Source organism: Nilaparvata lugens, chromosome 6 (genome assembly GCF_014356525.2).
Source record: "Nilaparvata lugens isolate BPH chromosome 6, ASM1435652v1, whole genome shotgun sequence".
Classification (NCBI taxonomy): domain Eukaryota; kingdom Metazoa; phylum Arthropoda; class Insecta; order Hemiptera; family Delphacidae; genus Nilaparvata; species Nilaparvata lugens.
Window position 1 is genome coordinate 65,300,880 of NC_052509.1, and position 25,502 is coordinate 65,326,381.

A 25,502-nucleotide genomic window follows, 5' to 3' on the forward strand; every position below is an offset into this window, starting at 1 on the left:
TTGTCTATGTTTACTGTTTTGTTGGGGTGAGAGTGTATGAACGGCACAGAATGAGAGACTACGAGCGTCACACAGCTTCACAGGAAAAAAACTACGTGGACTATCAGCTTGAGATAACAGTAAAAGTTGCGACATAAATGCCCTATACCATGGGATATCTACTTACGCTATTGTTTCTCTATGATATTATCAACCAAAAGCATACTGTTGAATGAAAAATGCTTTATAAAATTTATTAAACCCAATTGATTGTTGTTGGGATATTCTTTAAATAAAAATACTATAGTTGCAGCTATTGCTTCTCAGCATTCTCCTAGATCTGTATTTTTCAATAGATAGGTTTATTGATGAGTGTAATCATAGCCACCTCTAATACAAGGCCGCGGCCTACGATATTGCAACGTCGCAGTGTAGGCCTAGAATCTAATACATGATTGGTGAAAAAGATTTTAAAAAATACCAGCTGATCTTTTTCACCAATCATGTATTAAGGTGGCGGTTTGCGCCGCGACAGAGACAGGAGACCGAGACAGGAGACTGAGACCAGCGACCGCGACAAGTGTCTCGGTCTCTTCGGCATGTACTGTAGGTCGAGACTGAGACCGAAGATCGCGACATCGCGACAAGTGTCATCAAGCAAACGCTCAGTTCAAGAGAGTCTGTCGATGAAGTCAGTGGTGTTTTGTGTCGTGATGGAAAATCTAGTAATGAAGCTACTATTGGAGGAAGGAGAAGACGATGATTTGCTCTTATATTATTATTACAAATACAAAACTCGATATTAGAGTAAAATTAACCAATTACTTCACGTCACAGCAAGGAGCAGTAGACTGGCAAGAACATCATGTCACACGGCTTGTTTGAACTGATTCCACACCACCTTTTCATTCCTGTTATATGTTTCCTTCCAAATATCAATTTTTGCAAAATAAATAAAATAAGAATGACTCACCTGTTTTATTTATACTTTCAGCTATGCTTTTCCAAATATTGTCCTTCAAATGTTCGTCTCTGTAGGAGTCTAGTTGTGCATTGTATAGCGGAGGGTGCTGCCTGATTAGTTCAATCAGATTCTCACAGTCTTCGTCAGAAAAACTCATTTTTAAACACTAAACACATGTGTTTTTACGAGCGCGACGGAGACACTACTGGTCCGGAGCAGCGACCGTCTCGCTGTCTCCTGTCTCGCGTTTCGGTCTCCTGTCTCTGTCTCGCTCGCGAACTGTCGCGTATACATTGACTAATGTCAAGTGACGGTCGCGGTCGCTGGTCTCAGTCTCCTGTCTCGGTCTCCTGTCTCTGTCGCGGCGCGAACCGCCACCTTTAGATTGTAGGCCTCTGCGACGTTGAAATATCGTTGGCCGTGGCCTTGTATTAGAGGTGGCTATGGTGTAATGCCTTGGTCGAGTCGAATACTACTTTGTCACCTACTATAACAGCTAGCTGATTGAAATTTTTGTTCGATACAAATTGTTCAATGGAGATCTAAAATTATATATTTATTATTGAATAGCCTGATTTAATCTGGTACATTCCAAGATGGATTTCTATAATAATTAGCGAAAGATCACAGAAATCTTGAACTATTAAATTAATGAATTTAACTACAGTAGTATTTATTGTTAGATTACTCATTCATTTATACAATCACTAATCATCAAACATTTGTGTACTTATTTATTCATAGACAATAGATACATTCAGGTATCAGACAGAAAAGGCATTCGCCTAAAACTGCTTTCAACCTTAATTCAAAATAAACAGTGTAGAGGTTATGTAGAGTTCATGATTTGTCCTTTATAAAAATACTTGAGTTTGATTTTTCATTAAAAAATGAATAAAACAAATATAATATTTCAACATTCACTCAATCTGGATTGCTCTGTACAATCATATTTCCCAATGGTACAATGTTTGCCTTGAAATTTCTTTGAATTTTGCTTTATTACTTCACTATTTGTATTCTTGATATTTTATCTAAAATGAATATGTTTTAATATTATTAACAATAATGAAAATAAATGACACATTACATCTGTTCAAATAATGCTAATGAAGTTGTTATTCATTAAAGTTTTTTCAATAATTATTATTTAACGAAAATCCTAAATAAATGCTGCAAATTATTTGCAGCATTCAATCAATTATATATATTAATTAGCATTTGGATAAATGCATTCTCTATTTAATTCCATCTGTTAAAGTTTTTTCAGTTATTTTATGATACTTTGACATCTCAATATTTATGAATATATAATATAGTTATTGTTGAAGAACAGTCCAAATTAATTTATCATTAATAATATTAGAAGATGATTATTACTTGTATTTTTGTTCTATAAATATCATCAATTTGAAATTTCCTTATGATCAGAGTAATTCATTCCTGGTATCTTTCAATTCTGATTTATCCGGTACCTGTATTTTTCTATGCAAAATAAGAACAGATTTTTTATTACTTGATTTTGCTTTCCTTGCATGCAAAATATTTTCTTTGACAAATTTTATCTCCTACTAAAAATATTAATCGGGAATAACTGGAAAATTATTTTTCCATTATATGGCTTGAATGATTATATACGCTTATTTCTTTTAATAACTGAGTATTCAATTATTTAGTACATTAGATATAGTATCTCTTCGGTAATAAAAACCATTCAGTCAGACATGATCAGCAGTATTTTAATTCACCAATTAGATTTTTTTAATAAATATTTTGAAACATTGAAAAAATATCATACCCTTATATCTTATGATTTCAATGTTCCTAGATTTTATATGATTCATTCGTTGTAGTTGTAAATATTATTTGTTTTAACTTCCAATTTATGTAGTTCTCCAATTTTTATTAGAATTGATTTTTTTCACTTGTATTTCTTTCACACTCGTTTAGTAATTTAATTTGCGTACATCACAATAGTTTAGTATTTAATTTGCGTGTTATATTTTCTAGTTCTAGTTCTAAATGTACATTTAATTTAACACTTGATAGAATCAATTGAAAGTCAATGAGCTAAGTTTTAATGGATCATAGCCCCGGTTGCATAAAAGCCTCTTAAATTTTAATCATGATTAAATGCCTTTAGAACAAATCGCAGAAGCCTTCTTTTCGAAAAACCTTGATTGATTCTTGTGGAATTTAATCATGATTAAATTTCAACAGGCTTTTGTACAACTGGGCCTAAGTGTGACAGTTCTATATTTAACTGATATGATCCCTAGTGAAGCTAGGTAATATTAGTGTGGGTATCTTAAATTGTGTGTTATTCAAGTATGCTAGATTTAATTTTGGTCATTGTATAGATGGAATTATTGTTTCCGTGTTTATTACAATAATTTAATAATTTATTGTTTGATTTTTAAAAAGCTGCTGTAGTATTTTTAAGCAAAAAAGGTCTTATAAAAATCGCATTATCAAATTTACTCTTTTAAAATATTTCAAATGTGTTATTTTAAAGTTGAATAATAATTGTTATTATTATAAGCAGGTCTTAATCTTACTTCACCTTTCAACATCATTTCGGTTTCTTTAAAAAATAAATTAAACTCAATTATTATTATGTCTTCTTTTAGGTTTAAAAGTGTTTAATGATTTGAATCTCTTTCAGTTATTTGAAAGAAATATTGTAAATTGTGCCATATGTATTATAGTAATATTTGCTTACACTTAACCAACGGAATTATATTAATTTCTTGTACTGTACCTGTAAATAATCGATAAATCTTGATGTAGTTCAATGCAGTTTTCACTATAGTTTTAAAAAATAATTATTTGTATAATCATCATTCCTGTAATGATGTTCTCGTTCTAAAAATATTCAATTGACCACTTTTTTCGACTTATCACAGTAAATGCATATTGAAAAGAGTAATTAATTGTATTGTATTAACAAATTTAAAATAAAAGTGCGAAAAAGTAATAATTAACTATGTAAAATTGATGTGCATTTTGTGTAACAGATACAAGTAACCTTTGTATGTAATGCAGTGCGTCATCTAAGTATTAGGTACTATAATTATAAGTTCGATTGAAACATTTTCATTTTTACCGAATTAATATTTATGAATAAACCAAATACAATGAAAGACAAACGTTTTATACATTCATTAATAAACCTTGGTTACCATACAGTAGTTTATTAATTATTTGTGTTAGCATATTGTTGTACAAAACAATTTTTGATTACCTTCTTCTGGTGAAGTTTAATTTTGCTGAAATATAAGGTATTCTCCATTAGTATATTACAGTACAGTACTCCGAACACTTCAGTAACAATAGAAATAGTGTTTTTATCAAGAAGTGTATTGGATTTCTTCTCTCTAAAGAAATCAGCATGGAAAAAATATTAATTTCCAACTAGTAAAAATAATTTTATTATTTTTTTAATCAATTAAAGTTTAGTCAGTTCTATGAAATAAACAAATTAAAGCTTTGCATAAAATTGAATTTAACACTGTATTATTATACCATAGGGAAATAATAGCATAAGTAGATATCCCATGGTATATGGCGTTTATGTCACAACTTTTACTGTTATCTCAAGCCGATAGTTCCCGTTATTCTTTCCCATGCAGCTGTGTGACGCTGGTAGTCTCTCAAATTGTGCTGTTCATACACTCTCACCCCAACCACAAAGTGGAAGATACTTACTTCGAAAGTACGAAGAAGACGCGCATCCTACCTGGCTGAAGTTTGGTCATAAATCATTTTCGTGAGAGTAAGCAGAGAGCGCGCGTCATTTCAGTGCGCGCTCTCTTCGTACCTCACTGATTCACCCTTCTGACAGCTTGACAGAACTTTTGCATGCACGCCGTCTTCGTTCTCTCTGATAATATATATAAATATACGTGCTAATACTTATTCTAGTTTTCTTCAATAAACCCCTTCATCAGAAATCGACGTGTTGAGGACCGAATGGTGAATATTGAAAAATATTAATATTGTAGATTTCTGTTAGGGTTCTCCAGTTGTGTGATTTGATTTAAACAGAATTTATTGATATGAATTCCAGTGTACTTCGATTTATGTTAACTGTTAATTATATTTCTGTGTTTAATTTCAAGTGTTATTTTTAGATTGGAGTACGATTCTGCTAAATAACTTCTAAGCTGCTTGAAAGCTGCAATAATTTCAACAACATAGAAGTAATTTAGACTTCTATATTGTTGAAATTATTGCAACTTTCAAGCATTTCCACAGTAGCCTATTGTTTTCAAGTTATTGTTGTGCAATACTGCAATGCACAATGTGCATGTGCATTCGAAAAAACTGAATGGAATTTGACCACCAAATTTGTACAAGTGCAGTTTTTTTGGGAATAGTAAATTTGTTTCTATATCCTGAAAGAGTGAGTCAATTTTATTATCCAACAAACTTGACCTGTAAAAAGGTTTGAAGAATTTGTGTTCGAAATTTGAAGCTGATTGATCAATTCTATCTAAAGTTCTTGTTGAACAATGAAAGCGGCAGAAAACGTCTTCAGTAAGTCAAAAGTGAGAACTTCGCTAACGCTCGTTCTAATGAGGAGAGTTAATTTCAAGCTAGGCTATAATATATACTCAGCCTGAATTTTGAACCCTTGTCAAACTCGAATAGTAGAGGTACGAAGAGAGCGCGCGTCATTTCAGTGCGCGCTCTCTTCGTACCTCACTGATTTACCCTTCTGACATATTGACAGAACTTTTGCATGCGCGCCATCTTCGTTCTTCCACTTACTTCTTCTCTTACTTCTCTTTCTTCTCTGTGCCCCAACAAAACAGTGAAAATTGACAATAATCGACAGTAATGGGCTTGAGATAACAGTAAAAGTTGCGACATAAACACCTATACCATGGGATATCTACTTATGCTATTATGTTTCTCCATGATTATACATTATATTTTTATTATTATTTTGTATTTTTATATTAGGTAGACTACTTGAAACTTTTAAAAATATATTTGAAATGAAGTACCGTATTCACTAGATACTTGAAAATTGAGTACAATATTCTACTTTAATCTTGCTATTTACATTTTTACTGGTCCCTTAATGTTAATTCATGAGAATAAAATGATCACTTGAATAACAGTTATTCAAGTGTCCTTGAATATTATAGTGTTTGAGAATAGATTTAATTTACGGATTAAAAGTACATCATGTGAAGAAACTTTTTTCCACTCATCATGAACTAGTCTATACTAAGCTATGAATGAAGTTCACCGCGAGTCGTGATGGGACTGGACTGAGGGCCGTATTTATAACCGATTCTGAAGAACGTTCTTAGTGAAGCACGCTATGAAAACTAATCTGAATCGAATAACAAAATATTAAATTCTTCTGATTGGTCTCTGTTATTGATTGATGGCTACCAATAACAGAAACGATGAATTTAGCTGCTCAAAAGCCAGTTAAATATTAACCGTGATTGACTTTACGAGAACCAATCAGAGAAGGCTTTTTTTGAAAAGACAGCTTCTCTGATTGGTTTTCGTAGAATTAATCACTGTTGAATTTAACCGGCAATAAGTCTCGTATCAATAACATGATACTGTATCAAGGTGAACAGAGCTGTAGTGTTTGATAATTATTAGTCTATTATCCTTTGATTGATTTTTGACTTTTAAATACATTGATGTGCAGTGTCAACAATATAAAATATCAATTTTTTGTATATTTTTATAATATCAATGTTCAAAAATAATCAATATTTCGATTTCAAGCATAATAATCGTTTAAGAGAAAACATATCGAAAAAACTAAGCGATCAAAAATTATCGGTGAGCTACCATCGATGTTTAAAAAATCGGATGGAGATTGAAATACATCAATATTATCGATAATAGTAAAACATCGATACTACACCACACAGCTGAGAGCTGACAGAGTCAGAACAGAAGCAGAAAACAGAAAATAAAAGCGAAAATGATGCTGCCAGCTGAGTAATCATAATTATTGTGATCATATTCCTTCGTGGTTCGTGTGATTTCAATGCAAAAGTTGGATGTTGTATTATTTTGGAACGCGTCTCTGTGCTTTCTGTTTCTATTGCGATTTAATATTATTAATATTTGTAAGTGAAATATAATAAATGAACGGATGAATAAGGAAGATGGTTTGTTTGGAGGGGACGCTCTGTGTACTACGATTCAATTGAAAGGAAATTATTGGACAATGAGTCATCAACAGATGTCATTCGCTTTTTCTGTGTAGTAAATTTCATTTAAAAAAGCTAGTTTAAAGTTATAGAAAATGACGTGCTTTATGTAAGTGTGTAGATGTTGAAAATGAGTAATTTGTGTGTTGATTTCCTAGAATTTACGTAAGAGGTCTTATAACCTTACTTTTGAAATGTGTACTTTGTTTCCCGCACTACACTCAACTTATAATTTTCTACCATAGGTAAGTTGGAAATAAAATATCATTATTTTTTTATAATCTTCAAAAATGATAATTAAGATAGATACATCACAATATTCAATTTTTTTGAATTAATCAACTTTTACTGTAGGCTATTGCTACTTTTGATAAAAAAGTGTGGTTATGGCTTCTTGTTAATTGAACGGTACTTCAATTTTTGCTTAATTAACAAGACATGTTTCTTAGTCCATGAGCACACCAAGTGTACAAGCGAGTTCTTAAAAATAAGTCAGGTTCTATTGTTTTAATTACACTAGAAGACTAGAGACAGTAAGACACAATGATTTGGTGTCCGTTTGTTATTTCACTCTAGTCTCCAGCAAAGATACAACTGGTATACCTGCCTGGTTTGCATTCATACACCACTGGTCTCCTAATGTTGGGTAATAGAGACCTTATAATTTTACAAAGTTGTTCAATCAGGATTAGACTAATACCTTTAGGCTCGAATTACATTCAGCAACTAGTGGGTCACAAAGTGTCCGAGCTAGTCATGGACATTGTTTATTATATTGCGCTTACTTTTATTTTACTAATTTGTTTAATCAAAATTTATAAAAATACCTGTAGGCTCGTATGACATTCAGCCACTAGTGGGTCGCCAAGTTTCTAAACAAGTTTGGTGCATTGTTTCTTATATTGCGATTATTACTGGCTTGGGACGCCAGCCGGGTTTCCAGATATGGCGTTAGACCACCATATTTTGGTAACCAGGTTGGTGTCCTACTCGAGTCGCCAGCCCGGCAGCTAATCTTGGTATCTGACTGAAATACTAGCCTGATAAGTTAGTGTATAGTAGCTGAATAAGGGTAACCGCTTATTGAAGAGATAGATTAATTAGATTAGATTTATCTATTCATGTATGTTACAATATACTGTTTACTGGTTCATACACTAATTAATTTACCAATCTACCTTTACGAGGTTCAGGTCGTGATAGAGATAGGTACATCGATTTAACACAAATACATTTTTATTATGAGTACCGTATAGTGGGGAGGACGACCCCGCGGTATACCACGCGGTAAACCTCTACTTACTTGATAATTGATGTCTTCATCTTTGACCAGAAGGCCTTGATTGATTTTCTCACAGGTGGGTCTAAACTATGTCGCCCAAATTGCCCTCGAAATACTTGTTCAGCGAGTGATAAATTCTGCCGACAATCCAGGACTTGAGTTTACTTCTAAAAAAGCTCTATCATCCAGGCACTTCACCGAGGCTAGCATCATGTTGAACATCTTGAGGGGATAATTCTGCAGTTCGGGAGGTTTATTGATGTGCCATGTAGGAGGTTCCGGCCATAAAGCTCTGCTCTCGATGAAAACTTGTTTAAGTTTGTCTTGAGGAGACTATTGAAGATGCAGTTAATGTATACTGTTAGGATTTCCAGCCGCCGAGAAACTGGCATACAGTGATCAAAATAGTCCCTTGAAGATATCTCTCCCACATCCTTCTTTTGAAGCAGCAGTATTATTCAGTGATGATGCATTTTCAGTGGAGGATTTCAATGAATATTACAAACCTCAAGTTAGAGGTTCAAAAGGATAGCACACATTTCCTTGTGGTATAAATTTGACAAATCCATATAATATATGTATATTATGGCCTATCCCCTTTTGTATGAGGTCAATGGATGAAATGAAATAAATAAAAAATAGCTTCATAACTGGAGACATGAACCCACATCTGTAGAGCTCAGATGGCTATGGAAGAGCCCATGGTAGATGAAAACAAGATGCTTCTTGTTAATCACTTGTTACTTCTTTTGTCTTCTCTGCAGTTGTGGTAGAGAGTTAGTGGGGAGGATATCTTTAATATTCTTTCCGAAGAATGGACATTGATATGTCCAAAGCTCCGCCAATTTATGTAGATGCATAACAATTTAATTATTATCTATAGTTATTATATTACAAATTGCTTTTTCATATCATATACAGTTCAATAATTATTTTCTTAGTCTATATTATGTAAATTCATCTATAATTTTGCTGTATTGTAAGCTATTGTATATAAGTGTATAAGCCAGTATATATTGTAATCTACATAAATAAAGTACTCAATCAATCAATCAGTTGTGGGTTAAATGGAAGAGGGGGCTTTTATTGCCTCAATTTCGCCCACATCACTTTTATTGTAAAGTGTAAATAAAAGTCATCTATCTATCAGTTTGATTGGCCGGGGAATGGTCCCTCTCGTCCCATTGTGGGGTGTCGGTGTTAACCTTTATTTAAGTTGTGAGAAAGTGTGATGATCATCATTGAATTCTGTGATGCTATAGTATGGTCTGTCCATCAGGTTTTGTTTTAGGCCTCTTATGAAGGTCTGGCTGTTCACTAAGGATTCTATGTTGCTAGGGAGCAGGTTAAACAGGTATACCCCCGAATAGGCTGGAGAGTTACTATACTTTTCAAGTCGATGCTGAGGGAGGCTTATGTCATCCATGTTGCGTGTTCTGTAGTCGTGCTTATCTCGCCTTGAAGCCGAACTTCGGTTTACTACCAGGATGATGGATTCCAGGATGTATATCGAGATTACTGTGAGGATACTTGTCTCCAACAATAGAGGCTTAAGGGGAATCCTGCATTTCTATATCGACCTCGACCTGTTCCTATACCTCTATCTCTACTTCCTCACTACGTTGTTACCCTAAGTAGGATTTCAATTATGACTCCTCCATATATTACATTAGTACACCAATGGTGTCCCAGCGTTGTCCAGGTTGGTGCTTTAACAAGCAAAGGCTTGAAACTCCAACTATTTCTCTTACGGTAAAGCTCGGGAATAAATTATCAAGCTATCTTCTATTGATTTATGAGTTGTAAATCAAATTAGATGTCATAATTTTATAGAGCTAGATTTTTGTGTCGTGTAATTTCTTTTGCTATGATGTTGCTTCTGCATAGACTACCGTAATAAATATGTAGATTAACATCTATCGTCATAATATAGTATATTAAAAGACTAAGCAAGAAGTTACGTGATGAATGGAATCTGCCTCTTTATGTTATTACGTTTACGCTAGATTACAAATCGTCATTTATTATTCTGTTATCAATTTTATATTTTTTTGAAAAATTAAGAATGATGTCATAAGTTTTTACAATGTTTATCCTGAATCGTTTTGGTATTTTGTTGACAATTAGTTCATATTTTCTCCCACTCTCATTGCCAAATAAGTTGCAGTTTGATGAGAAACGGGACGTTCCTTAGGGCCTCTTTTTCACCCAAGAAATTTTTAGTTTGAAATCGATAGGTAGTTAATTTGTTTTGAAGAACATTAATTATTATGTAGTCAATTCAACATTTATGTTTTTATTTTTTTGATTCTAGGGATTTCTAGTAGCAAACTTGAATCACACGATCATGATTATCACATGTTGTGCCAATTGCACAAGAGCCGGTTAAATTTTAACCGTGATTAATTTCACGAGAACCAATTAGAGAAGCCGTCTTTTCAAAAACGCCTTCTCTGATTGGTTCTCGTGACATTAATCACGATTAAAATGTAACCGGCTTTTGTGAAACCGGGCCTTTGCTGGACTGTATAACGCTTATCTTATGTATTCAATACAGAATAAGAATACAGTATTAAATTGAGTTATAATCTTATAAAGATCGAATCTTGAGATCTAAGTTTAAATCTTTTTATAAATGATATAATCCATCAATTATTGTATTATTATAAAATCATATTTAAATCTATTTATTTATTATTTATCACACCAATAGAAAAATTACATCTTATAGTGACTTACAACTTATAAAATTTTTTAGCCAAAACAAACATTATTGAATATAGATTTGTTACACAAAAGAACGGAATTAATAAGAAAGAAATGAGAGAAAATAACAATCAAATAATCGGAAATATTCATTTACTGCGTATTGCGTTCAATTGTTACTAGTAGGCAATTGTTTTATTAGAGAAAGCTTTTCAGTTCCAATGAGTTTTCCAGTTTCAATAAGTTTTCCACTCTCTCTTAGCTACTTCGTTTACACTAAACTCCTCATATTAATTTAATATTGAGTACACGTACATCACTTAATACAAAAAAAAGTTTATGCCTTCTTCAAACTCTCATTTTTTCACATTATAATGTAGTTTTATATTCTTTACAGATTTTCAACTTCCAAAGCCTCACATTTCTCGAAAGTTCGTTGACCATTTATAATATTTCAATCCTGTTAAAATCAATAACATGTAATGGCTTTGATAGTTATCGACTATAGATTTTCAATTTGAAATAAGGCTTGACACTTATTCAATTTGATAGATATGTTGAAAATCAAGAAAGCACTTGAACATTCTATCAAATCTAAGAAACTGTGTCATGAATCATGAAATTAAGAACCACTTGACTCATTCCACTCCTAAATGCAAGCACTTGATGGCTTGAAAGAAGCTTTCAAGCGCTTTTGTTGTATAATTAGATATAGAAGATCCACATTAACCGACTAATACTAGACGTTACTGATAATGGATGTAGACTGAGATACTGAGATTCTAGCAAAATGCACTAGTTCCATAAATCTTTTTGGATTACACTGTACACTAATCTAGGAATTACGCTATTAATATTATCTATGCAAATTTTCCAAGTAAATTTTCATGGTTGCTGATTGCTTGCTTATTCCAAACAGTAGAAAATTTCCATTCACATTAACATGAAGAAGTGAAAAAGCATGCAGATTTTTCTCTGTGCATCCAAATCGATTTACAATGTTGATTGGAAGTTCCATCCTTATTAAATAAAATTTAACAATATCAATTCACAATAAAGACTCCATATGCTATCAAATTGTCCCACCAGACTTTCTTGAATTAAAGAGTCATTGTTCCTGGCTTTCCATAAATAAATAATAAATTACCTTCTCTACTTGATTCAATTTGTAGCCTATGTGTAATTTATGAACATAATTCATGAATATAATTGACAAGTAAACTAGTAGTTCTGTAAACAGTAGACCTCACGCAGTATTCTCATCCACAAGTACCAGATTGAAACTATAGACCTTATGGAAATACAGCAATAGACTGGCTTCTCCACACATCTGTGTAATCACTTGTCAGCTGATTTATGATGAATATTTCTATAGTCTGATTCTTACTCTAATATTGGCGTATTAAGGAGGCTCCTTTTCCTTTTATATTATCCTTGAAATGCAAAATTTCCAAAAACTTTGTATATACGTCGACGCGCAATTAAAAAAGGAACGTACCTGTCAAATTTCATGAAAATCTATTACCGCGTTTCTCCGTAAATGCGCAACATATAAACATTTAAACATTCAAACATTTAAACATTATTAAGAGAAATGCCAAACCGTCGACTTGAATCTTAGACCTCACTTCGCTCGGTCAACTATCACATGATAACTATAATAAACCAGTTTCATATATTATGTATAGTACTCATGATATTAGAATTGTTCACAAGTATTCCTATCTGGAATATCAACAATGTTATAAAATAAATAAAGTAATGTAAATCATATTCACCGCCTTCATCTATGAACAGTCAGCTAGTAATAAGGTTTATAATAAATATTGATGAAAAATTAATTCACTAAAAATTGTTCATACTACTGTACAGTAGTTATAATTCCCATCTAAATAACCCACAGTAAGCATTAGTTTTTGAATGAGTCAATTTGTTCATTAATGTGAAGTTCCACTTGAAAAATCTAGGTTTGATTGTTCCAAATACATTAATTTCCAATAACGTCTAATGAATTCTTAATGAATACTAAGTGGCTCTAGAATTTTTGTTCTTATCTGTATAATTACACTTACTACTTACTATTAATTTTACTATTCCAGTACCTAGTATAGTAGTATCAGAGATAACTAATACAAGTCTCAAATAGTATCTTTTACTCTATGGTAGTAGTAGTAGTTTTCAAATCAGAGTTGTGTGTTGATAATGGTATTGAATTGCGGTTAGTTCCCAAGTACTCAATTGGTGTATTATTTATACAGTATAATTGACTAATGTATTGATCAGTTCTCTACTGGTCAAGTTTTATGAATATTGACACATTGTCAGCTTGAAAGTCTTTGTTTCTATTGGCGATCCTTGCTTACAAAGTAATACCTAACTCTTATAGGTTCTGTTTTCGTACAAATTATCAAATTATTTCGTACAATTTTTATATTAACTTGTTGATCCCAAGCGAAATTTCAGATCCATTTGAACTTTTAAACCCCAGGAACTATTCCTGTTTAGCAACAATAATAATCGAGTTGTTATTGGTCAACTGAACTTTTTAATGAATTCTTTTATTTACTCTTTTCGTTTAGGTTAATCACTCTATGCTATTACACTTTTTCAGATGCTAGACTGTTTAATATCATCAATGAAAGCATTGTAATGTGTGGTCATATTAATCCACAACATTGATAGTCCAGTCAGTTTTTGGTGCTTGCAATATATATTGTAGTTCTGATATTTTTATATAATATTATTTGGATACATGAGAGAAGTCTAGAACCAATTTCTCCATGCAAAATTTCCTTGTGCTAGGTACAGGGTGGCCTAAAACCTCGTCTTTTCGGTTCATTTTCTAGTTTTCAGCTATTTTTGCCAAATCCGTTAATCGGACAGAAAAATTTGCTCTTGCCTTTTTTCTAGATTAAACAATTCTGAATAAAATGAGATCATTCGGAACTCTCTATCTCTAATGAGTACTGAATTACGATTTTTCAAAAATGAGTGAAATTTGAAGAGAAAATCAATTTTGATGGATTTTGGTTTTTAAAATTAAAAATGATCTCATTTTGATCTCAAAATTAAAAATGTTCCGAATGATCTCATTTTATTCAGAATTGTTTAATCTAGGAAAAAGCGAGAGCAAATTTTTCTGTCCGATTACTGGATTTGGCAGAAATAGCTGAAACTGGAAAATGAACCGAAAATACGAGTTTTTTGGGCTACTCTTTATCTAGCACAAGGAAATTTTGCTTGGAGAAATTTCATGGTTCTGGACTTAATATTGTTTCTGTACTTCTCTCATGTATCTAAATGATATATAAAAAAATCAGAACTACAATATATATTGCAAGCACACCCCCTTTTTGATGTCTATATTAACTGGACTATAAAAGCATCAACTTCATTCGATTACTAATCATAAGTAATATTTAAAAAAATAGTTTTGATACATAGGAACGTAGGTAGTAAATTCGTAAAATTGGAAAATATGTGCATATTCCATGATTTTTCAAGTGGCAATCGTTTCGCCATGTTATACTGGCATCTGACTTTGAGGTCTATACAGGAGAAATGGGTCAATAACACCATAATCTTACATGTTTATGTAAATATAGTTTATAGTTCATGCACATTTTTCACATAAAACTAAACTGACTGCTATGTCGTAATTAATTGTTCAAAGTGATTATTTAACAAGCAGTTCGTAATGGAATCAAACATTGAAGAGTAAAACTAAACTATTGTAATCTCAATGTTTTTTGATTAATTTTAATTTTTTTTTTGTTTTTTTTTACAGTGATGGAAGGTGGCCTTGGGTTGCAGCGCCCTGAACCTCCCCCTCGTTCCCGGAGTCCCATCGCACCTCGAGTCAAGAAACCTGTGCCGTTGCCGCGACGCTCCGTCATGGACGCCAACAAACCCCCCACCACCACCACCCAATCCGTCAACGGGTTCATGGAAGGCGCCGGTAGCAGCAGCAGTATCAACAGCAGCGGATCTGAAGACAAGAAGAACAACGAATCCAGGGGGCGAAGTGGTAGTGTGATTGAGGAGACTCTGACCAAAGGCTACAATACGTTGACGAAAAGTTTGAAAAAAGAAATGAAATCCGCATCGGGGTGTGTGCAGGAAAAAGGGAAAGCTGTCATTGAAGGCACCAAAAACGTTAGTGTGCGTTTGGAGAAATCTTTTAAAGGGATGCTATATAAACGACAGTGTGCTTCGGTTGTGTTCCCTTCCCCGGCAAATCTTGAAGCTAAACCCTACGAGAGATGTCAATCCCTGCCCGGTGAAGAGATATTTAGCAGCATATCTTTCGATTCCCCCATGAGTGTGGATGGTGGAAGTGTGAAGAACGAAAGTTTGACCTCGGATGACCTTGAGGAGAGCGCTCCACCTCCCTTCCCCCCACCACCTCTCCCCGACGAATCTCTCTACGACGAAGTGTCTATCAGATCCGGTCATTCCGGCGGCGGACACAGCTATGAAAACTACACACTTCCTTCCATCATGGAGACTCAATCTCATACAAATTCATACTATGAAGAACTACCAATCATGAAGAAGCTGAGTATGTTCCAAGACAGTGATTCCGAGGGCTCTTTCAATGACACACTTAAATCTAGTAGAGGAAAAGATGTGAAACGATCCGAATCGTGGTGTTTTTATGATTCTGTGGACAACCCAGCCCGACCCCGCAGTGAAACTTACGAGAATGTCATGTTGAAAGATAGGTTGAACTTCAGCTCTGCCTCTAATATCTACTCGGAACTACCTTTGGGAGGGGTGGTAGTGATTGGTGGTACGAAACAAGACTCAAATAAATCTTCTGATAAAAGTTCGACTAGTAGTGAAGAGTACAGTGTATCAGCTTCCCAACCCGACAGCTTGGCTAGTTCGTTATCTGTCGCCAATGAGCTGTACGACAACTGGAGTCCCTCGCCACTGAAACGCCAGTCAAACCTCGACGAAGACGCTCGGATTCGAGCTCGAAACCGACGTCTGTATCCCTCGAAATCTGTGATTCTAGAGTTTGATCCTCTCTATGAAAACATACCGTACAGTGCGTTGAAGGAAAGCGAAGAGAATGATAGTGTGATCGATGGAGAACAAAGTGAGCCGAGTGTTGAGGATTGTGAGATGTATTCCGAGGGTTCAATACCGATCCCTGTACCACCTGAACGATTTGATTCGATTACTACACTGTCCCCAACGAATTCGTCTCCCAAGAACATACCCAACGATGTGGAGTACTATCTGTACCACAGGAAGAAGGAGGACAGTGGTGGGGATGTGGTGAAGGTGTCCACAGAAAATAGTCCGAAAAATAGTCCTGTCGGTAGTCCGAAAACTGCTACACCGATCCCGGTTGTTGAAGAGGGGAAAGACGAGGAAGCCGATTGTCGCTCCTTGTCCGAATCTCCCGAGCGGGAAGGTTCCCCAGGGAAGAGGAAAGCTTCAAATCTTGTGAGGTGGACAAGTATGAAACGAGCCATAAAAGCAGTGGCGGACGGGTCGAACTGGTCACCAGGTGTAATGAGACGTATCAGTAAATCTAATCAGAAACTGGACCAGGAACCTCTGAAGCAGGATTTAGAACGACCGGTGCCTGATCCTTCGTCCTCCAGGATTCATGGAGGCTTCGTGTTCCGGTCGTCGTCTGGTGGTGAGAAGCAAAAGGATTTTGTTCCGAAATGGTGTCAGCTGAGCGAGGGAAAGCTGACGTTTACTGTGGAGAAGAACGGGGCTTGCACCAAGGATTTCATACAGTTGGACACGATTTGCAGTATACAAGTGATGCGGGACGTCAAGCACAGGTAGGTCATTCAAGTTATTACATTTAATTCATCAAATATATTTAATTGAATATTGTAATTCATTAAGTTTGATTGATTAAGGGTCATATGAACCATCTACGTTTAACGCTGATACCTGTTTTTTAATTAATTAATTATTTTTTCACACCAGAATGTTCTCAAATACCAAAAACCGAAATTATTTCCTTCCAAGTTATGTGATTAAAATTTGCATGCTACACTACCAGCTATTACTCTTAAGCTGGGTTTACATCAAAGCTATCAATAAAATGTTAATAACTTAATCCTTATAGATTTTATTAGATTGAACGGAACTTGACAAACACGTGATGAGCATAAAATATGTGTCAAGTTCCGTTCAATCTAATAGATTCCATGAACGGATTAGATTCTAGAATAGAATAGATTCTATCAGATTGAACGGAACTTGACACATATTTTATGTTCATCATGTGTATGATAAGTTACGTTCAATCTAATAGAATCTATAAGGATTAAGTTATTAACATTTTGTTAATAACTTTGGTGTAAACGCAGCTTTAGGCCCGTATGCAGCTACTCGGTTTAGGGCCGTTTGTACAGTGAAAGTTCAAACTGAATTCAATCAGCTGTTGGCTTAAACTCAAAATTAATCACATCATAACAGATGATACTTGATATAGATTTAATCCAGTTTAAGATGAAATTTAGTTTAAACTGGCACTGTGCAAACGGCCCTTAAACGGAGAAATGTCAGCTGTTCGTTTAAACTCCGTATGAAACATTATGTTAAATGCAACCATATCATCTACAAGTAAATGTGGTTTAGCGTGAAACATAGATGGTGCATTTGGCCCTCAGTCCCGTATGCTCAATCTCAGTTTAAACGAAGATAGATCAGCTGTTAGTGTAAACCTGGAATGAAACTCGTTCTAATCAATGCTTCATGTAATCATAGAATGTATATTTTCACACTTACGATACGGCACGGACATGATAGGAAAGGAAGCTCTTCGATTGGCTGAGAATCAGCCAATCGGAGAGCTTCCTGTCTTGTCGTGTAGTGTCGTCGAGGTGAAAACAGCTATTCTATGATTATAAGAAGGTATGTATGGTCGCAATGATTATATTGGGTTTCATTCCAGGTTTAAACCAACAGCTGATCTATATCAGTTGAAACCGAGATGCTGCTTACAGCAGCCTAGGGATAGCTTAGGATTATCTAATCTTAGGTATCTAAGGATACATATTCTTAGGCCTAAGGATAGCTTTCTTCAAAGCTGGTTCAACTATTAAACCTGTCTAATCAATGTATGGTCACATTTTTTTTAGTGTGTTCCAAATGAGTCAGCTGATGATTTGAACTAGAATATTATTTTAACATTCAATATCGGGGCACCGAGCTTCGCTCGTTATTTATTTATTGATAAACAGAACACAATTCTTCAAAATGATTGGGGAAGGACTAACAGGCACAGCCCAAAACTGTTTCTTCCCCGAATTAACAAAATCTTCCCCGAACAAAATTATCATCTGTTTTTCCAAGGATGAATAATTAATATCCTTTTCATGTCCTTCAGCGAGTTTTCCAAGGATGAGACCTAGTGCAATCGAATTTTTATATCATAAACTTATTATGTTCCAAATTTCGTGAAAATCGTTAGAGCCGTTTTCGAGATCCGTTGGACATAATAAATAACCAAATATAAAAATACATACTACAGATATACAGAAATTGCTAGGTTAATATAATTTTAACATTTATTATGAAACAAAAATCCAAATTAAATAATTTGAATAATTGAAATATCTCAGTAATTTTCATCTGTTATTTAAACTTTTTTGCTTTTGGAGAAAGCGACCCTGAGGGCCGTTTGCACAGAAAAAGCTCAAACTGGATTGAATTACCTTGTGGCTTCAACTCAAAATGAACTACATTATAACAATAATATTACATTTAATTCATCAAATATATTTAATTGAATATTGTAATTCATTAAGTTTGATTGATTAAGGGTCATATGAACCATCTACGTTTAACGCTGATACCTGTTTTTTAATTAATTAATTATTTTTTCACACCAGAATGTTCTCAAATACCAAAAACCGAAATTATTTCCTTCCAAGTTATGTGATTAAAATTTGCATGCTACACTACCAGCTATTACTCTTAAGCTGGGTTTACATCAAAGCTATCAATAAAATGTTAATAACTTAATCCTTATAGATTTTATTAGATTGAACGGAACTTGACAAACACGTGATGAGCATAAAATATGTGTCAAGTTCCGTTCAATCTAATAGATTCCATGAACGGATTAGATTCTAGAATAGAATAGATTCTATCAGATTGAACGGAACTTGACACATATTTTATGTTCATCATGTGTATGATAAGTTACGTTCAATCTAATAGAATCTATAAGGATTAAGTTATTAACATTTTGTTAATAACTTTGGTGTAAACGCAGCTTTAGGCCCGTATGCAGCTACTCGGTTTAGGGCCGTTTGTACAGTGAAAGTTCAAACTGAATTCAATCAGCTGTTGGCTTAAACTCAAAATTAATCACATCATAACAGATGATACTTGATATAGATTTAATCCAGTTTAAGATGAAATTTAGTTTAAACTGGCACTGTGCAAACGGCCCTTAAACGGAGAAATGTCAGCTGTTCGTTTAAACTCCGTATGAAACATTATGTTAAATGCAACCATATCATCTACAAGTAAATGTGGTTTAGCGTGAAACATAGATGGTGCATTTGGCCCTCAGTCCCGTATGCTCAATCTCAGTTTAAACGAAGATAGATCAGCTGTTAGTGTAAACCTGGAATGAAACTCGTTCTAATCAATGCTTCATGTAATCATAGAATGTATATTTTCACACTTACGATACGGCACGGACATGATAGGAAAGGAAGCTCTTCGATTGGCTGAGAATCAGCCAATCGGAGAGCTTCCTGTCTTGTCGTGTAGTGTCGTCGAGGTGAAAACAGCTATTCTATGATTATAAGAAGGTATGTATGGTCGCAATGATTATATTGGGTTTCATTCCAGGTTTAAACCAACAGCTGATCTATATCAGTTGAAACCGAGATGCTGCTTACAGCAGCCTAGGGATAGCTTAGGATTATCTAATCTTAGGTATCTAAGGATACATATTCTTAGGCCTAAGGATAGCTTTCTTCAAAGCTGGTTCAACTATTAAACCTGTCTAATCAATGTATGGTCACATTTTTTTTAGTGTGTTCCAAATGAGTCAGCTGATGATTTGAACTAGAATATTATTTTAACATTCAATATCGGGGCACCGAGCTTCGCTCGTTATTTATTTATTGATAAACAGAACACAATTCTTCAAAATGATTGGGGAAGGACTAACAGGCACAGCCCAAAACTGTTTCTTCCCCGAATTAACAAAATCTTCCCCGAACAAAATTATCATCTGTTTTTCCAAGGATGAATAATTAATATCCTTTTCATGTCCTTCAGCGAGTTTTTCCAAGGATGAGACCTAGTGCAATCGAATTTTTATATCATAAACTTATTATGTTCCAAATTTCGTGAAAATCGTTAGAGCCGTTTTCGAGATCCGTTGGACATAATAAATAACCAAATATAAAAATACATACTACAGATATACAGAAATTGCTAGGTTAATATAATTTTAACATTTATTATGAAACAAAAATCCAAATTAAATAATTTGAATAATTGAAATATCTCAGTAATTTTCATCTGTTATTTAAACTTTTTTGCTTTTGGAGAAAGCGACCCTGAGGGCCGTTTGCACAGAAAAAGCTCAAACTGGATTGAATTACCTTGTGGCTTCAACTCAAAATGAACTACATTATAACAATAATATTCCATTTTATTGACAATAAATACTTCATTAGAAAAAGTATATTACTAATTGTTTCACTGTATGTCGGTATCGTGGGGCATAAACGTCAATTCCAACAAAACAGTTTATATTAAGAAGCAGCCCCTTGAAAGTTGTTTCCCAGTAAAAAGTTTAGAGATCAAACAAGCAATAAATTCTGCAGAATGAATTTTGATTGATTGATTGATTGAGTACTTTATTTATGTAGATTAAAATATATACTGGCTTATACACTTATATACAATAGCTTACAATACAGCAAGATTATAGATGAATTTACATAATATAGACTAAGAAAATAATTATTGAACTGTATATGATATGAAAAAGCAATTTGTAATATAATAACTATAGATAATAATCATATTGTTATGCATCCACATAAATTGGCGGAGCTTTGGACATATCAATGTCCATTCTTCGGAAAGAATATTAAGAATATTATTGAATGAGATCACATGGAATTTTTGGTTGCAAAAATTTGGATTTTTATCGCACATTGATATCAGCGGTGACTAACGAAATGATTGCGTTATGTTTTATTGTGCTCAGCACGATAACATGTATCATTCCCCTCACTCCCCCGCATCATGTGATGTGTGTCTCTCATTGTATAAAAAACTGCATGATCGTCATTGAAATATCAAAGCCCTGTTTATTCTTTCCAAAGCTATCAATGAGTCTCTCCTTATCAAATTCATATGTCACTGCAAATCAATTCACAAATTACTGATTTATCGTTATTTTCAATTTATGTCTGCTTGGCATCTATTGATAAACGATATTCGGGGAAATCTTGTAATTATAATTCTTGGAAATTCTATAACTTGCAATTTTGTACTATTTTTGACATGCTTATTTTACGAACTCATTCAGCACTTTAAGAGAAAACATAGTATAAGAAGATTGTTTTTATTATTATTAGCATATGGCTTTGAATGGTGGGGAGACCCAAGGGTAGTTCCACCTCGCCGTATATAGTCCAAAGTTCCCTAATGGGAAACCGGACACTAAGGTTATAGTCAGCACAATACTTTAAATTTACACTTTTCACTTAGGAATAAAGTTCATTTTGATGTTAAAAAGTCCAAATATCCAATGATATAGGACGTTTATGTTTCAAATTTCTCTGTCAACTCAAGCCGATAGTTATAGTAGTTGTTTTATGTGAAGCTATGTGACGATGGTAGTATCTCATACTGTGTCGTTCTTACACTATCCGTCCAAAACAGTAATAATAGTAGACAGTAGTCTACAGTAATCGGCTTGAAATTTGGAACATAAACGACCTATACCATGGAATATCTTCTTATGCTATCTTTTTTCTATGCTTTACCTACTTGTGTTCCGCTAATATTTTAAAATATTACGAAAATTTTAGTTTGCTCATACCTTAATTCAAGCAATTTAATAATATAGCCTACTCGTACATCATTCTATTACATGTCTGCCAGATTCGAACGAAAATGTTTTTTGCCATCTGCGTTTACATTGTTAGATTGAAATAAGTATAATCAGAATTTTTACTGAGAGTAAAAAGCCCACATAACTCCATGCTTTTGCGTGGGTAGTAGGAAGAATGATGATAATGATGATGATGATGATGGTAAGAGATGAGTGAATCTACCACCTACCTACTATAATCCCTAGTTCTGTTTTACATATACATTTATTATACTAGTAGCTCTGTGAACAGTAGACCTCACGCAATATTCTCATCCACAAGTACCGGATTGAAACTATAGACCTAATGGAAATTCAGCAATAGACTGGCTTCTCCACACATCTGTGTAATCACTTGTCAGCTGATTTATTATGAATAATTCTATAGTCTGATTTTTACTCTAATATTGGCGTATGAAGGAGGCTCATTTTTCCTTTTATATTATCCTTGAAATGCAAAATTTCCAAAAACCTTGTATATACGCGCAATTAAAAAAGGAACATAACTGTCAAATTTCATGAAAATCTATTACCGCGTTTCACCGTAAATGCGCAACATATAAACATTTAAACATTAAGAGAAATGCCAAACCGTCGACTTGAATCTTAGACCTCACTTCGCTCGGTCTATTATTTTACAATTTGCGAATATTGCAATATAGTAATCTTACTAGATTCTAGTAAGGTATTTATTTTTTCTTAATAGGCTTCTATAATAAATTATTGAAATTAAATTTAAATATATTCTAGTAGTTTGATGAGGTGAATGCTATAAATCTTGAATCTTGATTTTTTATAAATTTGGTATTTTTAGTTGAAAGCTTGACCCAAATATCTAAATCTTGATTCTAGTAGAACTTATTAACTGAATATTCATGAATGCGGTATTTTGGGTTAAAGCTAGACCCAATTTTCTAAATCATTTTAGTAGACATATTTTCAAATGAATATTCATGTATAAATCCAATAATTGACACCAATTATTTTGATAATTGAAAGTCTTATGTGGTATTTTGGGTTGAAGCTAGACCCAATTTTCCAAATCTCAATTTTATTAGTAGACATTTTAAATGAATATTCATGTCTAAATCCAATAATTGACACCAATTATTTTGATAATTATTGAGAGTCTGATAATTTGTTGTCGCCGTGCGGAGATAACTGTTCCATATTCTGCTAGCTCACTGACAGAACAGCGTTCAACTCTCATTGATACTGCTGTACTTGAACTATGTTTAACCAGCTGTTAACCAACTCTTGATTATTAATATAATATACTTGCATACCTTATTCTGCAAACAATAGCATCCATTCAGATAATGGTGAAGGCCTTATGAAGGTTTGAAAACTTCAAGCAATGATTATCATCTTTCAATTATTTTTGTTGAAGCTATTGAGTTCCATATTGTCAGTTGAATGTTGAGTATGGAGAGGATATCTGTCAGTATTGATTGAATGGGAAACAGTGGTGTTATTCATTGAGGAATACTGACAGTTTAAACTGAAACTCAGTATAGTACCAGTTTTCCTTGATTATTGTCTCGCTAGTTGACCTTATTACTCAATTGATTTATTCTCTAGTTGAAATTCATTATGTATTTTACAGTGTTTATCCACAGGCAAGATACCTTGATAATACAGTTGATGTTATAAGCTATCTCACTATATATATTATGTAGAATTCTCACTTGATCCAGAATTGTATTAGAACCTCTTCTTACAATATGGCTAATTAAATGAATAATGTTGAATATTTATTGATAATAAATAATATATTTATTGTAAATATAAATAAAGTAGCCGTCAGGCTCGCTTCGCTCGCCATATCCGTCTACACAGGGGGCTCCGCCCCCTGGACCCCCGGCTGGATCGTCCAAGAATGAGATCAGCAGGCTCGCGTCGCTCGCCTGCATTTTTATCATATGTTAGGACGATCCAGTCGGGGGTCCAGACTAAACATCTGGCTAAACGGATATGGCGAGCGGAGCGAGCCTGACGGCTAGTAATATAATATTCCCAGGAATAGCACTGATTGAAGTAGCAGTGCCCAATCAATTTTTCCGCGATAAATGCATTTCAATCTTCAACTTGGTGCCAACCTAACAAAGACAACTCAACTTAATGCCATCCTGACAAAATTATTAATTTAGTTACCAGTTAACAACTGTTTCGAAGAGGTACTCTATCTAGATTATAGTTCTATATTAACATATGGTATGGACATTTTTCAATTATAATTAAGAGAATAAGAAGAATATACATGCTAAAAGACGAACTTTAAACCCTTAAAAACCACCCTTTGAGTTGAAATATTGAAAAAAGATTTCTTAGTGCGCCTCTAAAGGGCCAACTGAACATACCTACCAAATTTGAAGGTTTTTGGTCCGGTATATATATATATATATATATATATAATATATATATATATTTTTATTTATTTATTGATAATACAGGGTGACATAGAATAACGGGAACTTTCAAAAATGCCATAAAACATTAGTAGGAAGGGCAAAAATGATTTTATTCAAAGTAATGTAAAGTTCAAGACTTGCCATTTGAGAATTATTATCAATATCTATCACTTTTTGACAATAATTGTAATTATTACTTGTAATAATTATTGTAATTAGAAGTAATTATTACTTCTTTATGATGGCTTCCTCCTGCACGAATACACTCTTGAAATCTGTGTTGAGATTCCAGAACGATTGCTGCAACATTTCAGCTAGGATATGTCTAATTTCATTTTGAATTGTCTCTTATGATTCAACCTCAGTTATTGGTCAAGTTGTGAAACGTTTGATTTGAGATAGCTCCACAAACAGAAAATCGCAGGTGGACAGATCATGGGACCAGGAAACGCAACCTAATCGTCAAGCTGCGTACACATATACGCACTTCCAACGCGCACCGAGCACGCTCCGCCTTCGTACCGCCATCGTACCACAGTCGCTCCGCCCGCGCACCCATCATGAACGTTACGGAAGATGTTAGATCTTCTCGCGTTCCCCGGTCGAACAACTGTTGCTCCCCGGTCGATCATCAATCGCTCTGCTGGAGTGACGTTCGGTTGCGGAGCAGAGCGAAAGACTGTGCGCACCTTTAGATTACACGGTTACTAAACAATATTCACTCGCACAGTTGCCATTAAATGCCGTGCAGAGTGGATTTCGCTAACAATTTCATCAATTATTTGGAATTAATTAAAAATTAAAACAGAGTTCAAAATGAAATCCGCAATATCCCAGATGAGTTGTTGCAGCG

The 25,502-nt window shown here is 34.0% G+C and overlaps 1 protein-coding gene across 1 annotated transcript in view; it reads left to right on the forward strand.

Annotated features, from left to right (window-relative positions):
• Window positions 1-6,886: 6,886 nt before the first annotated feature.
• The window catches only part of LOC111058843, a 62,812-nt gene continuing 44,196 nt past the window's right edge, over window positions 6,887-25,502 (forward strand). Inside the window, exons 1-2 of the mRNA XM_039431733.1 lie at window positions 6,887-7,382; window positions 14,913-16,932. Of these exons, the coding sequence (XP_039287667.1) occupies window positions 14,915-16,932 (2,018 nt within the window). The 5' untranslated portion in view covers window positions 6,887-7,382; window positions 14,913-14,914. The remainder of the gene's footprint in view (window positions 7,383-14,912; window positions 16,933-25,502) is intronic.